Genomic DNA, 16,662 nt, shown 5'->3' with positions numbered 1-16,662 from the left:
CCAATTAGCTTGTATTGAATATTAAACGTTGGTTGTTTTTTAGCCGAGATAATTGTCTGCTTTTAATGAATGTGTTTTGAGATGCTGTAACTATTCAGTAGATTATATAGTGTTCTTGTGAATCACTGTATTTAGGAATTCATGAATGCATGTGATACGGCTGACGTAATAGAAGGCTTGAGCCTCTAATCCCTCACACTGCTACCTCTTGTAGTGAGGCTTAAGACTGTTTTGATCTCTCTGTTGAGTAACTGACTGCTCCGTCCGCAGCTCCACTCCAACACTCAGTCAGTCAGCTGTGAGATTAGTCGCTCCACTCACTTAACTGCCTGCTGACTGCACAGAGACTGCAGCAGACCTCTGAGGCACTGCAGAGAAGGAACATGAGCGACAACACCCAGGTAAGTGGGAGACGTTTAGTTTTTTTATTTGCAAAATGTACCAAATATACCTTTTTTATTTTACAGGTAATTGTTATTTTACATAGTGGTGCCTTCAGATTATTCATCTTGAATGATTGGTGGTTCGTTAACAGACTTTGTCATCTACATTTTTCACAGAAACACTACATAAAGTCAATCAGTATGTTCTTTATGCTATTTGAAAGGTATTGTAATATGGCACAAATGAACCATTTAAGGTTTTTGCTAAATCAGTTAATATAACTACAGGTTCTGTCATTATTTGGGATAAAAGGAAATTCTCAATTTATGACCATGGCTTAGGCTCAGAAAACATGACTGAATTATGCAGCAACCTTCTGATCCCTAAAGCTGTACTTTACCTCACAAATGTGGCGTGGGAAAGTATGGCGAACCTCCAAAAACTGTGCCCAGTTAACCAACCGGTAACAGTATCGCTCATGTTCAGGCTGTGCTCATTATATTCATGATGGGGGGAAAAAGTGTTGCCATAGAAGAATCACCTGAAGTGTATCAACTCTCTGATTCGTTCATTCAGAGGACCACATTGTATATAAGTATATATGTCTAATAACAAATCTAGCCTAATCGCATCTACATGGCTATTTCTACAGGCTCTTAATCGTGTGCGTATAAAAGGGCACTCTCAACAAGAGACTCCTATAAAAAGAAAAAATCCTTAGGAAACATGCTTGGAGTTTTCCCACTGCTCCATACATGCTGTTGTTTTTTTTCCACTAATCAAAGAATAACTGCATCTGTTGAGACAAAGGGCTATTGTAGACTGTTGTGGGGAACTAAATTCCAGCAACATGCGCCTTGTCGTTGCTCACCTGAAGTGAGTTAAGTCTTGGGGCTCTGACAGCTGGACTACATCCAGGGATTAATGCGATGCACTAATTTAACACCGTCGCCCCATGGGGTCTGGGCTCTTATGTAACGGGCCTGGGTCAGTGTGCTTGAAGACCTGTTGCCAGACGGATCAGAAGGGTGTTTGAAAGTTACAAGGATGACAATAGTGACTACAACCCGATATACTAGTCATGTGTGTTACTGGCTGTCTAACATTGTCTTGACATTGGAATTATTAATCACACTCATAACTCACATTATGACACATCCAATAACCAGTCTACACCTTGCTAGTGGCTCCACCACCAGGCTGCCCTCAGGCACCGTGGTGCTTTGGGCTAAATGGTTACGTCAGCATGAATATGTTCAGCATGTGTAATCTTTACCATCTCAGTATGGCGTGTAGGTATGCACTCAACACAAAGTACAGCTGAGGCCGATGGGAACGTCATTAGTTTTTTAGATGTTCGGTCGTAAAGGTAGGTTTTTGACCTGATGATGGCATTTAGATAAGTCAGGAGATCAGCAAAGTGATTAAAATGAATTCAAAGGCAAACATGAATGTTTGTACTACAGTTCATGGCCAATCCATCCAATAGTTGTCAATATATTTCTCTAAAAACAACATGGTAAAGTTAGAGGAGAAGTCAGAGGTTCAATCTTTAGGATGCGTTGTCTGGGAACCATGAAAATTTAGCACAAATCCAACTAGATGTTGAGCTGTTTCAGTGGCTAAATGAAGACCTGCTGGTTGTGTTAGATGAAAAATCAAGGCATCATTAAAGTAATAAGGCTTCATCCTCTGGAGACCATGAAGTCTGTACAAAGTTGCATGGCAATCCATCCAATAGCTGTTGAGAGATTTCAATCTGGGCCAGCGTGACTGAAAATACAATCATGCTTTGACTGTTTGACTCTTATGTTCATGGACGTCAGCTAATTCTCAGTACCGGCCTTTTTAGTCAAAAGAAAATCCTTTTTTCTCCCCCACTTATCTCGGGCAGGACGGGGAGGTGCTCAAGCAGATTGAGAGGGAGGTGCGGATGCGGGAGGGGGCCAGTAAGCTCCTGGCAGCTTGTTCCAGGAGAGAGCAGGCCCTGGAGGCCTCCAAGAGTCTGCTCACCTGCAATGCCCGCATTCTGGCCTTGCTCAGCCAACTGCAGAAGATGAGGAAAGCTCAAATCCTACAGCGAGTGGGACGCAGGTCAGATGGAGTGCAATGATATATATATATGTGGATAAATAGACAGATAATAGCTCTAGCGTCAGTGGAGAGGCATTCAAGACTGTTATGCAGTTGTATTGCAGAGCAGAAGCGTTTGTGGACATTGCCATGCCTCCTACCCGCCACTAGAGGTCAGACAAGTTCACCTTTTCAAACCTTGGAGTCCCTAAATTCCAAAACAACCCTTAGTGTAGATGTATGGATTTACCTGATTAATGAATTGTTAATGTGGACGTAACATTACACATATGCACACTGAATTTACAAGCACACACTATGCACGTAATAGTAGGTGGACACTTAAGATTGTAATCAAATGCAATACGATACAATAGAATACAAATGTTATCTATGTTCAGTCTTGTTGAGATTGCATCACCGATGTGTTGACTGTGTCATTTGTGCTGTATTTGTACTGGATTGCACAGGTGCTGCTGTACATACGATACTGTGCAGCATGCGTGTAAGGTATGTGTAGATCGTTAAACTGATGATCTTTTATTTTTACTGCAGGCCATCTGACGATGTTTTGCCATGTTTGGGGAAAATATCCCTTTCAGGTGGGTGTTGACCAATCATCTTGCCACAATTTCTTTTTTTTTTTTTTTTTAATAAAGGAGTACTTGTACCACCTACTTTATAATATTCACTCTGTAGACCTGCGAATCCCACTGATGTGGAAAGACTCAGAGTACTTCAAAAACAAAGGAGGTGAGTCGGGATGCTGTTGTCAAGGGAACTGATTGCACAAATGTGAATGAATAAAGCTTTGTTTATCTCACCATAATGCCAGATATCATTTATATAAACGTTTCTAAAAGTGCACTGAAAAAGACCTGCGTGAATGTATACCATTAGAGGAAATAAATATGTATCAGGACCTTTAGAATCAGTTGCAGTTTTTACTCTCTGCTTCTACTTGCAGAGCTACAGCGCTGTGCTGTTTTCTGCCTGCTTCAGTGTGGCACAGAGATACATGAAACTGATCTGGTGATGGTGGACAGGACTCTAACTGACATTTGTTTTGAAGGCACTATATTGTAAGTCACAGTTTGTTGTATTTTAAGAGGTTCAGTTTCTGTCCAATCCCACTAAAGAGCCGCTTTTGTTTGTCTTTGTATAATTGTGTACGAGCAGCAACGAGGTAGGTCCAGGGTTTCAGCTTCGCGTCGAGCTGTACAGCAGTTGTGCGGTCGAGGAGTTCTCCCCGGGGGCTCTAGGACCCAGGAGAGTGAGCTGTCTGGGGGCCACAGTGGGATGCTCCTCGGGGAAAAAGATCCGCGCTGCGTTTGAGTCTGCAGCTGTTTGTGGATCCAGTGGAGGAAATGCAACACCTGGAAGTGTGTCGCCTCCTTTATCCCCGGACCTGTCAGCACTGTGAGGATGACAATTCTCCCTGAAAGGCAAACTATAGGGACATATTTTGTCACTTTGATTTTGCCCAATGCTTTTTGTCTGCAGGGGGCCTAAGTATAACCTGCTGGCTCACACAACACTGAGAATCCAACACGTCCAGGAAGGTTTCAAGACGCATGATTTGTCTCTAGCAGCAACAGGTGAGTTACAAATCATCTCTTCTTCTTGTTTCCTCCTCTCTTCCTGAAGATGAATCCCTAATCTGTTTATTTTGCCAGAGGATAATCCATTCTGGGTGCCTCTGTATGGCAGTATGTGCTGCCGCCTAGTAGCTCAACCTCTGTGCATGAATCATCCAATCATAAGTGGCCAGCTCGAGGTTAAGGTGACTTTATTTTCATATATTATCCTGCCTTGTGGTTCTTTTTTTAATAATATATCCACTTTAGTAATCACCGTATCACATTATTCTCTGCTCTCTTTCAGCTTGGAGAGGACCTTAATTGCTGTGAAAATGTCTTCGGCGTCCTCAGGGGCCAAAGTGTTTTCTGCTACCAGAATCCAGAAGACCTGGAGTCTGAGGACAAGCCATTACTAGTAATCCCCATTAAAAAGGTTTGTTCTAAATGAGCACGGCCTTATGAATAAAAAGATGGATTCATTTACACCATTGCCCATGTTGATTACAATAACAGGCCGAGGCTTACAGAGTGCACTGAATTAATGAAGAACGAGAGGAAACCTGCTGTAATGGGGACTATTTCAATATTGTTAACTTTTTAAGTATAGTAAAAAGTATTCAAGTACATTTACTGAAGTATTTTACTGCTGTTTCTACAATCTTAAGGTACTTCAACTTCACTTGGGTGTTTTCATGTTAACACATTGTACTTTCATTGTACTCCTTTTTGACTTGTGTCCATGTACAAATGTTTAATATGTTTTACAACTTGGTAGCAGTGGTTAAGAAGAATACAGATTTGTGTGGCAGAACTTTCTATTTCCTTATTTCCTGATGCATTAACATAGGTTGAGAAAACTATTTTAAGATAGTTTCTAAAAAGTAAAATAGTCCGTATTGTAGGGTCATATTCTAATGTACTCTGATGCTATGGGCTTCAGTCAAATGGCAGTTAAAGCTGTTGAATTACTGTCAATAGACAAGTTAGCTATTAGTATGCAGTTGGCAAATTGTAGAATTAAAAACACACCTTTTGTACTTCACCATGTGCATCAAAGAAAATGCCATCCAGATTATCAGATGATGACAGTTATGAGGAGTTATTATTTATTTAGAATTATAACGAGTGTGTTTTGTTTGTCTCTGTCAGGATACCGTTATGTGCGTGGCAGAGAGAGATCCGGCCCCTTGCCAGAGTATACATATCAGCACACAGCATCAAGGAGAGGATGTATATACGCTAACCACGAAAGCACCTGAAGACACGCAGCGCTGGGCCGAGGCCATCAGCCAACACGTCTATAACATGAGTGAGGCCTTGATTAACAAAACTGAACTGTAGCTAACCTCAGTTCCAAGCAAAAGGTGTGAAGTTATTAAAATGTGCTTTGCTACGCCCTGACTTTATGCTAAGATAAGCTGGTTTGCTGCTGACTGCGGCTTAATATTTAGCATTAGACAGGCATGAGAGTGGTATCTGTCTCGTCATCTAATTCTCAGCAAGCAACTGAATACGTGCATTTCCGTCAAAATATTGCTTTCAGATGCACCGTGATGACTTTTTCATAGTGAAACACGAACTTCTAAATGTTACCAGTGATATGTTGTCTCTACGGAAGGAATAACAATCTGACACCATTCCACTGCGATGAACACGAGGCAGCACACGTGAATGTCGTTCTGAACAAACTTCACCTGACGGCAGAGTTTGAGTCAAGACTGCAACGTGTCTTCACTCCGGAATGGTTAGATTGGATCTTTAGCGTGCTTATTTTAACGGCAACCTGCTGATACCTGCAAGACGGCATTCTTTCATGGCTTGTTCGTGGCATCGGTGAATGAGGCATGTCATTTTATGAATGTGTCACAAACTAAATATTTGTCTGCTGTCTGACTGAGTCAGTATTTACTTGTCAGTACTTCCTCCTCTTGTGAGTATGACCTAAAAGTAACACTCTTTTTATTTATAGACAATTGAACATTTTTATTTACTATTGATCTATTGATCTGTCTGTCTAGTTACAGAGTTTGGTGACACACTAGTGTGATATGAACTTAGTGACGTCTCAATTGTCTAGTAGTTAATTAGTATTAATGTTCATCTATTAGGCTGGCGCCAGCTACAAGCTTCCAGACGTGTGATCTTCTGAACTATGACAGTAAATGTAGTTATACATATTTAAAGTTAAGATTAAGGGAAGTGGTGGTTTTCCAATTTTGATTATGGTGACGCCCGAACATAATGACAATGTTCTAGCCAGAACTAATTTGCCTAGTTGTACGGCATTGAGACAATACAAAGTCTTCCAATTTTTGAGTCATACAGTGGATGAGCACGCACCACCAAGCACCACCATTAGACAATGTAGCAGTCGTTTCTTTTATTTTAAGTTTAAGAGCAGCTGTAAGAGCCAAATTCAATGTGCTGCTAAATATTCACTTGTATTTACATGTTTAACTTTAATCACATCTGTTTCTACTTTGAATGTTACAAGGATGTCGTTATAATTTGTTATAATAAGAAATACATGTAAGTGACAGACAACTGTCACTTTAAGGTCACTTTGCGACAGTTACTGACAGTTGTGAGTAATATCTGAAGCAGTATGGAGCCGCACAGTTTTCCGACCGTGTTATGAAACGTGTTATGAAACGTGTTATGAAACGTGTTATGAAACGTGTTATGGAACGATGTAAGTGGATTAAGTTGTGGATAACCTGTGGATACTTATAGTATGTCCAAGTAATCAGCGTACTTTTAGCAAGAAAGGAAGTTGATTGACTGACTTGTACGAAGGAAATTGGATCAATAAAACACGTATTGCTTTCATCTACGAGCGGCGTCGGTGTGAGCTATGTGCTAAGGACCAGAAACACGCGTCAACTTAAGGTTTACATACTGCTAAAGATCTGGACGCTACATTAGTCGGAAAACTTGCTCCTCGCGGAAAAGAAAGGATTATCGAGGACAAGAGGGAATTACGACGCGAGGTGCCAGGCTACAGTTTTGGACGGACTCCGGTAAGCATGTGCTAATAAGCTAGCTTGCTTCGTACTGATGAGCGTGGAGCGTTATGCCGGTAGCGTAACTCTAGGAGCTGTCAATCAAGTTCACGTGGATAAGGTGCATTAACAGTATTACTGTGAAGCAAAAGGAACCTGATTGAAACGCTATTATGGAAGAAGAAGAGTTTGTCATAGGGAAAAGGCAAGTGATAATGACAGAGAAGGCTGTAGATGAAACAAGGAATAAGCTAATACAGCAAAGACGGAGTAAGCTAGCTTAGCTAACGAGCAAAACCAGGGAAATAGAGCGATTACGGGAGGAGGATCCTGATGTTAGCACTATAAAACGAAAACTGAGAGTTGACTACGAGGGGTTACTCAGAGACTTTGAAGAGAAGAACTATGCTCTGAAACAGTTCCTTACTGAGGAGGAATATATGAATGATCAGCTTTGTTGGTTTGAACCTAAAGCACATGAGGCCAACGTTTTCATTGCTAAAACTGAAAGATGGATAGAGTTGTTTGATGAACATGCTGAGCAAGCAAAGCTATGTGATGATGAAATCAAGCCCTCGGATAGCATATCCACAATACTGTCTACCAGGAGTAGAAAGAGTAAGAAACATGGATCAGAAAGTGGGAGTTCTGTGTCATCCACAGCATCATCTATTCGCCTTAAAGCAGAAGTGGAGAGAGCTACATTGCTAGCTAAGGTTGCCACATTAAAACGAAAACAAGAATTGGAAAGGCAGGAAGCTGAATTAAAGGCTAAAAGAGAGGAGTTGGAGTTGAACATTGCTTTAGCAACTTCAGATGCTAAGCTTAAAGTGTTGGAAGATTTTGGCATTGGACGCCTGTCGATAGTACATTCAACGCCAGGAATAAACAATGTAAGAGAAAACTTGGCATCAAAAGAAAGGCACGAGCATCGCAGCCAAGTGGAAACTGGTCCAGTTCATCTTCCTAACCCACAGCCAAGCGATTATGGTCGTTCAGTGCAGCCACCCAGGAACGCTGAAATCAGTGTCAATGTTGTGGAGACATTGTGCAGTGTTATGCAGCAGCAAGCTAATATCTCAGAGCTAATGATGAAGCAGCAAAAAGGATCGACTTTGCCGCCGTTGGACATTCCCACCTTTAAAGGAGACCTGCTTGATTACCATCTGTTCATAAGGGCCTTCGAGCATGGAGTAGAGGACCGCACTAATAATGCCAAGGATAGGCTCTACTATATGGAGCAGTTTACTAGTGGTCAGCCCCGAGAGCTAATTAGAAGCTGCCTCCACATGGATCCTGAGAGAGGATACAACAAAGCCAAGCAGCTTCTCAAGGAACAGTTCGGAAATGAGCACAAACTTGCTGTGGCCTACATTGATAAAGCCTTAAATTGGGCTCCCATCAAACCTGAGGACGGTGAGTCTTTAAACGCCTACTCACTTTTCCTTACTGGATGCTGCAATGCCATGATGGACATTAGCTACCTGGAAGAAATGAACAATGCTGCCAACATGAAAGCTGTTGTCACAAAGCTACCTTACAAGTTGAGAGAAAGATGGAGGGGAATCGCATGTGACATCCAGGAACGGCAGGACAGGAAAGTCAACTTTAAAGACCTTGATGACTTTATCCGTAGACAAGCCAAAATCGCTACTCATCCAATATTTGGCGATATAAGGGATAGCCAATCAGTTAAATCAGCTACAAAGGTGCATGCAGAGGCAAAGACACAGGATTGGAGAAGCAAGAAGACATTCACTACAAGCACGGTGCACATTGACCACAAGGTTAAAGACTTTGAACCAAGCATGCAAAGGGGTCCCTCAGACATTGTAGCAACAAACTCATGCATGTTTTGTAAAGGACAACACAGCATAGACTCATGTAAAAAGATGAGAGGGATGCCACACAAAGAAAAAATTGAATTTTTGCGTGGCAAAGGACTGTGTTTCAGCTGTTTAAGGCATGGACATATGAGCAGGAGCTGCAGTGAAAGGCTTTGCTGTCAGGTGTGTTCTTTATCACATCCCACACTCCTGCATATGAAAAGACGAGACGATGCAACCGAACAGGAAAGCAAAGCTACTGACAATACAGAGAGAAGTGGTGGTCTTCCAGTCACTAGTGCAATGGTATGTGCTGGAAATAAAGTATGTGGAGTCACAGGGGCCGGCGACGAAGAGTGCATACTCTCAATAGTTCCTGTCCGAGTCAAAACAACAAAAGGAAATAAAACAGTGGAAACGTATGCCTTCCTTGATCCAGGAAGTACGGACTGCTTCTGCACAGAAAAGTTAATGAACCAACTTAAAGTCAGTGGAAGGAGAACATCCATCTTACTGAGAACGATGGGTGATGAAAAACCTGTTGACACTTATGAGGTGTCCGGCATAGAAGTCAGTGATCTGTCTGAGGACAACTTCTTTGAGCTCCCAAATTCGTTAAGTAGAAAAAACATTCCTGTAAACAAAGAGAACATTCCACATCAAGAGGATTTGAAAGGATGGTCTCATCTTAAAGACGTGTGCATTCCTGTAATCAATGCAGACGTGGGACTGCTCATCGGAGCTAATGCCCACAAGGCCATGGAGCCATGGCAGGTTGTGAACAGCGTCAACGGCGGACCCTATGCCATAAGAACTAGGCTAGGATGGACTGTAAATGGACCATTAAGAGAAAGTAGTGCTCACCAGCAGGGTAAACAATGCAAGGTTTCATCAAACCGCATCTCAGTAACAAGACTTGATGATCTGTGGCAGCAGCAATTTAAGGTGGATTTCCCTGAGAGGGAAAAAGATGAACAGGTCGAGATGTCCAGAGAGGATCATTGCTTCATGGATATGGTCACCAGATCAGCAAAGCTTCTGGATGGGCATTACAGCCTGTGTCTACCACTAAAGAACCGGATGGTCAACATGCCAAACAACCGTAAAGTTGCCGAGCAGAGAGCACTTAACCTACGGAGGAAGTTCAACAGAAATCCAAGCTATCAACTAGAGTACACTGCCTTCATGACTGACCTCATGGAAAAAGGTTACGCTGTGCAACTATCAGACGAGGAGCTTCAATGCAATGTGGATAAAGTCTGGTATATACCCCACCATGGTGTATACCATCCTGTGAAGCAGAAGTTAAGGGTGGTGTTCGACTGTGGTGCATCATACCAAGGCACGTCATTGAACGAACAACTTCTACAGGGACCAGACTTAACCAGCAGTCTTGTAGGTGTCATAATACGATTCAGACAAGAACCGGTGGCACTTATGGCAGATGTGGAGTCGATGTTCCACCAAGTCAAGGTGGCAGAAGAGGATTCTGACCTTCTTAGGTTCCTGTGGTGGCCTGGGGGAGACCTCACGCAAGGTTTGGTGGAACACAAAATGGTGGTGCACATATTTGGCGCTACTTCTTCACCTATCTGCGCCAGTTTTGCCCTGAGGAAGTGTGCTGAGGATCATAGGAAAGAGTTTGACCCAGAAGTGGCCAACACAGTGCTTCAGAATTTTTATGTGGATGATTGTCTCAAGTCTGTGGCAACAGAAGAGAAGGCAGTTGTGCTGTGTCAGGATCTGAGAGCAATCTGTTCCAAGGGAGGTTTCCGTCTCACAAAATGGGTCAGCAACAGCCGTAAAGTCCTAAACTCAATTCCAGGTGGTGAGTTGGCCAAAGAGGTGAAGAACTTGGATCTCGAACAAGACAAACTCCCAATTGAGAGAGCCCTGGGTGCACACTGGTGTGTTGAGTCAGATACCTTTCAGTTTAAGATTACTGTCAAATACTGTCCTTTTACCAGAAGAGGCCTCCTTTCAGTTGTTAGTTCAATCTATGAACCCTTAGGAGTTCTCGCACCAGTGGTGTTGCCAGCAAAGAAAATCCTTCAGGAACTGAGTCAGATGAAAATGAGCTGGGATGACGACTTACCAGAAAAGGTCAAACAACAGTGGACAGATTGGTTGACAAAACTTCCCAATCTAAAGGACTTCAAAGTCAACCGGTGCATCAAGCCACCAGGATTTGGAAATCCTACATATGCACAGTTGCACCACTTTGCGGATGCAAGTGAGGAAGCTTTCGGGACGGCTAGCTACTTACTGTTGCGGAACGAGAGAAATCAAGTTCACTGCACATTCATGATGGGGAAGGCCAGAGTGGCTCCTTTAAAGCAACCTACCATCCCACGGATGGAGCTGACGGCAGCAACAGTCGCTGTGAAAATGGACAAGCTGCTGAGAAAAGAGCTACAGTCGGAGGTATCTAATTCTGTATGTTGGACCAGGGAATACTTGCCACAGCTCCAGGAACGGCAAAGATGGTCAAGAGCATCGAGAAACTTCACTCTGGGAGACATTCTTCTAGTGGATGACTCTGCTCCGAGAAACTCTTGGGTCATGGGGAAGGTCATTAAGGCACTTCCAGACCACAAAGGACTTGTTCGTCAGGTCTGCATAAAGACGAAGACTAGTGTTTTACACAGGCCCATTACAAAGCTGTGTCTGCTTTTGGAAGACGAACAGTGCTAAAGACTGAGCAACAGTGAGGAGTCTGTTATCTGTCTCCGGCTCTTATATCGTTATTTTGTGAGAATGTTTCCTTTACAGTACATGGCTCTCTTAATTTAAGTTAGGTAATTGTTTCAAATGTTAAATCTTGAGAACAATTAGGGGCCGGTATGTAAGAGCCAAATTCAATGTGCTGCTAAATATTCACTTGTATTTACATGTTTAACTTTAATCACATCTGTTTCTACTTTGAATGTTACAAGGATGTCGTTATAATTTGTTATAATAAGAAATACATGTAAGTGACAGATAACTGTCACTTTAAGGTCACTTTGCGACAGTTACTGACAGTTGTGAGTAATATCTGAAGCAGTATGGAGCCGCACAGTTTTCCGACCGTGTTATGAAACGTGTTATGAAACGTGTTATGGAACGATGTAAGTGGATTAAGTTGTGGATAACCTGTGGATACTTATAGTATGTCCAAGTAATCAGCGTACTTTTAGCAAGAAAGGAAGTTGATTGACTGACTTGTACGAAGGAAATTGGATCAATAAAACACGTATTGCTTTCATCTACGAGCGGCGTCGGTGTGAGCTATGTGCTAAGGACCAGAAACACGCGTCAACTTAAGGTTTACATACTGCTAAAGATCTGGACGCTACAGCAGCTTTACATACTGTAATAATTCCCAGTGTCTTATAGCTGCTCTGCGTGTAACTGATGCAATCCCTGGCTGGCTTCCCATCCAACTGTGGCTACAGCGTGTATGAATCACCTGATTGATGAGGGATTGGCAGACATACTAAAGAGTAATCTAACACCTGCAAGGCTCTGTTTTTTTTTTTTGGCAACTTGGGGCAAGTGAAAACAAGCTGTAAACAAAATGGTGACATATTATCACCTCTTTAGTGAATGTGGCAAATTTGACGGCAACCCATTCTTTCTTTGTCCGTGAATCTTTACATTGTGGAATACATTAACATTTACTTCACGTCTTCACAGACACAGAAAAAAGATTGCATTTCTCTCGTTTCTCCAAGTCTCAGAGTGTCTGAACCAAGAGCCCCTGTACCTATTTCCTTATGCCTCAGTGTGTTTCAGAGTATTAAGATATGGAATAAATCTTCTTCAATAAGGAAGTGTTTGCAGGAAGCAATTATGTTTTCTGTTAAAGTCTAAAATCTTTTTTATTTCCTCTTGTTGCAGAGAGAACAGGTTTGAGAATGTGTCTGTCAAAGTACTATTGTGTGAATAATTAGTGAATGTGTGATGGTTTCAGAATGAGAATCAGCTTTATTGGCCACGTACGCGTACGCAGACAAGGATTTTGACTCCGGTTTGACATTGCTCTCCACCTACATACACAGAATTTACAAATAAACAGGAAAAAAAAACATAAGGGTCTGTTTGTTTGTCAGCATCTTTTGTTTACCGTTCGACCGCCTCGCATTTATCATTTCACTTTGGAAAGAAATCATTTGTACATCCAGAATGCAAACTGTTTTAGTACAGCGACCTTCCTCAGGCCTTTACAGATGCCATTATCATGCTTTGAAAATCACTGCATATGTATATTTGTTGCAGGCCAGTGGAAGCAGTGTTGTGATCAACTCATGAAGATTGAAACGCAGAGCTCCAAGAAAGTCATTCCAGTGAAGCAGGGATCGCTATACCATGAAATAGGTAGTGTGACACAAACAGACACACTGCAATTCCAGTCCTTTGTTTGTTTCCTTTCATTTTATTAATGTATTGAAATCTATTAGCAGACTCTGGAATCTTTCATTGTAATTCCAATATTCCCATTACTTTAAATACTGTTTTGCCCACCGGGGAAATATCTGTCTGTTAAGCTGCTAAATGCTCCGCTATGTTCACCAGGTAGTCACTGACTTTGTCCGTCTGCTGTTTGGCGTTGGGCAGGTAGTATACTGTGGATTTGTGGAGTTGCCAAAAACTAAACTGATGAAAGCAGTGAGAGTGAACCAAAACAGCAAAGTTGCAGGCGTTAACACAAACACAATGACGTGAAATACATTAGTTCCATCGAGCTGGGAAGGAATTGCAGAATTGAGTGATTGTGATCTGTCACTTTCACGTACATGCAGTCATGTGATCCATTGTTAACGGCAAGTTCGATTAGTCTGACAATTCATTTCCATATCACGCGGAAAAGAAAGGAAACGAATGGCTGCCTCGGACAGCAGGGAAAATGTGCCACGAGTTGAAGCTAATGAGCTAAAACTTGCACTCTGTACATATCCATAAATAAATCAGATCGCCATCGCCAACTAAATCTGTCTCTCCGTGTCAACAATAAATAGACACATGGAATGCAATGCCTTATTTGCACACCTTGCGCCCTCTTCTGCAGAAAGTTGGAGAGACGCCAGGCCTAAAAGCAGACAAGCGGGTTTGAGTAAATAGCGAGATCCAAAAGATAAATAATGTTGCCCAAAACAAAGACCTAACACAATGAGGCAGACACTCTGGGAGTGAATAGGGCATTGTTGCCACCAACTGCTGACAAAAACATCACGTCATGTAGATCGGAGCAACCGACGTAGGTAAATGTTGATTTATTAAGACAGGCTGCAAGAAAGAAAGTAAAAGAAGTTTCCCTTCATCAACAACAAAAACATGTTTCCAGTCAAAAAGGGAGGTGTTTAAAACGTTTGACCTATATTTTTATATCTTTAAAATGGAAAATTTACTTTTCTTTCTTCCTCGTCTCTTTCAGTAACACCTTCCTCTCCCGGAGAGGGTCTTGTGGTGCCGGATTTATCCGTTGAGATCCGCACTTTGCTCTCTTCCTACTACAAGGAAAGGTAGGCTCTCCTGCCACAGCAGACACTCCCTCTGCCATTCACATTTTTACCTCGGCATGAATTTGCGAATATGATTTACTTTATCCTGGATGTATGAAATACACAATTTTCACCGAGACACCCTAAATCTCTTCTTTGTTGTGACAGTCCAACATGGCCTTAGGTTGTAACTGGAAACAGTTCAACACCGGGAGATGCTACTGACTCAGGTTACAACAGATGGGAAAAAATATAATTACAAAAAGTGTAATTACACATTGTCATGTCTTGTTTATTCACTCATGGAAAACAGCAACAATGAACAATGACGTAGGGCACAAAGTGTTCTTTCATGCACATATGAGGTCAGCAATGACATGAATAAACATCACCGCCAAGCAAGATAAATGACTCAAACACATAATGGTTCTTTTATACAATTGTGGGGCTATGCCATCAAACACTCACTGCTTTCCAGACAATTTGACTTGTAAGAATGGCAAAGCCTCCAAAGTTACAAATGTAAGTCTGCACTTAATGCACCTGTGTGTCAGACGCCACAGATGTTCGGGAGTGTGGTGGTTTGTGTGCAGAGATTGGTCAAGATGTCCAGGAGAACTGGTTGTACAGGAGATCCTGATAGTTGATGTATGCTAAGCAACAACCTAAGAAGATGACACGTATTTTACACCACTGGCTTTGTGTAACTTTGAGTGCCTCGAGTGTGTGTGAGTGTGTTTTCCTTCAGTATTCTAGTAATGAGTGAGGCGTCTCTCTCTGCCGCACTGTATATGCAGTTGTTAGACACCACTTAGATGGTGGTAAGGTTGCCTGGCTGTTGATGGAGATGAATCACTGCTGATTCTCAAAACTGTCACTGGTTTGCATATAGAGTTTGACATAATCATGGATCTCACATCCTTGAATCTAAAAAAAATGATTTGCAACTAGTGATGAATTATTAATCAAGCCTTGAAATGTACCCTGCAGAGATAATACAACTGTTGTGTTCATTTTTTACAAAGCAAGTACAAGTATTGAGTTGTTTATGATCAGTTTTGAGATTACAAGCAGCCTAATCATGTTACATGAAGCAATTAAACCGTGGTGTAAAAACGCTACTTAATTAGGCACTGTACTGTTGTAAATCAATGTGATTGGTCAAACGATTAAGCAAACACAAAAACAAATGTAAAAGGTGAGATACACTTCCCCCTGCCCAGAAGGCAGGGCAGCTCACCAGTACATACTGACAACCGTGTCAAAGTGATCAGACAAAAGAAATTCTGGGAAAGTACAACATCCTCATACCAACCACTGCCCAGATGAGGGATTGACAACCTCAGAGCTCAAACTGCGGTTTTAACAGATATGCATCATTTCAACTGTCACACCTGACGATGTGTTGTGTGCTTGTCTGTACAGACTGGAATGGTAATTTAGGCGTGTGTGTGAAACTGTGAGAAACACATTCACATTTTGATATACCTGCTTTGCTTGTATTACATATACCGAAACAGACTGGAACTGATTCCAGTGTTTCTCTCTTTCTACAGTTATTGATGAGCCTTCCACAGTGGCAGCGGAGGAGTGAGACACCGTTCTGATATCATTCGTTTGCGGTCAAGGAAACGGACATGGGCATGAAAAATGGTGCCATTTCAAAATCTGCAGGGAACAAACGTACTGTTTGGATCAGATATTAAATGCAGTACCATCGTTTAGCGATGTTGTAGTCTTTTGTTAATGTAAAGAGAGACCAGTACACGTACTAAGTGGTCTCCTAAAAATGATTCTGTTGACCCTTAATCAGTTCGGAACAAAACAATCTGAGATGATTGAACAGTCATGCAGGGGCAAGCAGGAAGCACATGTCTCTATAAAGACTTTGTTTTCAACTATGATCAATGAAACTGTTGTCTTCTTTAATAAACAGGCTTGCGTATTGAAGCTACAGAAGCTGTTTGGCATGCTTGCGCCTCTCAGCTGAGTCATGTACTCTTCTCACGATGGAGGTTGACCATCTTACGGCCACGCCTGACACAAAGACGCCTCTTATAAAACTCAAACACTTGCGCTCCGGTTCTGGTTCAGTCCAATAGTTCAGTAAATCAGGGGTATTCCGTATTGACTGATTCCAAAAAGCAAATCAATAAATGAAGTCCTATATGCTACAATTTCAGTTGTGGTTCAAAACTGTTCTAAGGTCAGTTGTCTTGTGTGGTTCAAATTACTAAAGTGCTGCAGAAATGTTCAGAGAATTATTCCCAGTGCGAGTAATAGTATTTTTAACTTGAGTCGGTAAGTCTGGTGT

The 16,662-nt window shown here is 41.9% G+C and overlaps 1 protein-coding gene across 1 annotated transcript; it reads left to right on the top strand.

The window, feature by feature from the left end:
- Positions 1–383: 383 nt before the first annotated feature.
- Positions 384–16,662, top strand: LOC142956027 (rhotekin-like). Its single transcript, XM_076097361.1, has 13 exons — positions 384–401; positions 2,279–2,478; positions 3,013–3,059; positions 3,157–3,210; positions 3,425–3,539; positions 3,634–3,876; positions 3,961–4,055; positions 4,134–4,240; positions 4,342–4,470; positions 5,187–5,346; positions 13,126–13,224; positions 14,282–14,369; positions 15,905–16,662. Exons 1-13 carry the CDS (start codon positions 384–386, stop codon positions 15,909–15,911), a joined length of 1,362 nt encoding a protein of 453 aa, XP_075953476.1. The 3' UTR covers positions 15,912–16,662.

This window comes from Anarhichas minor, unplaced genomic scaffold, assembly GCF_050575085.1.
Source record: "Anarhichas minor isolate MPS153535 unplaced genomic scaffold, ASM5057508v1 ptg000002l, whole genome shotgun sequence".
NCBI classification, from domain to species: domain Eukaryota; kingdom Metazoa; phylum Chordata; class Actinopteri; order Perciformes; family Anarhichadidae; genus Anarhichas; species Anarhichas minor.
This window is presented reverse-complemented; position numbering and strand designations above follow the sequence as displayed.

Coding starts and splice junctions, on each gene's coding strand:
- LOC142956027 (XM_076097361.1), top strand. Junction 3,060..3,156: donor GGGGAAAATATCCCTTTCAG/GTGGGTGTTGAC, acceptor TTCACTCTGTAG/ACCTGCGAATCCCACTGATG. Junction 3,540..3,633: donor TGTTTTGAAGGCACTATATT/GTAAGTCACAGT, acceptor ATTGTGTACGAG/CAGCAACGAGGTAGGTCCAG.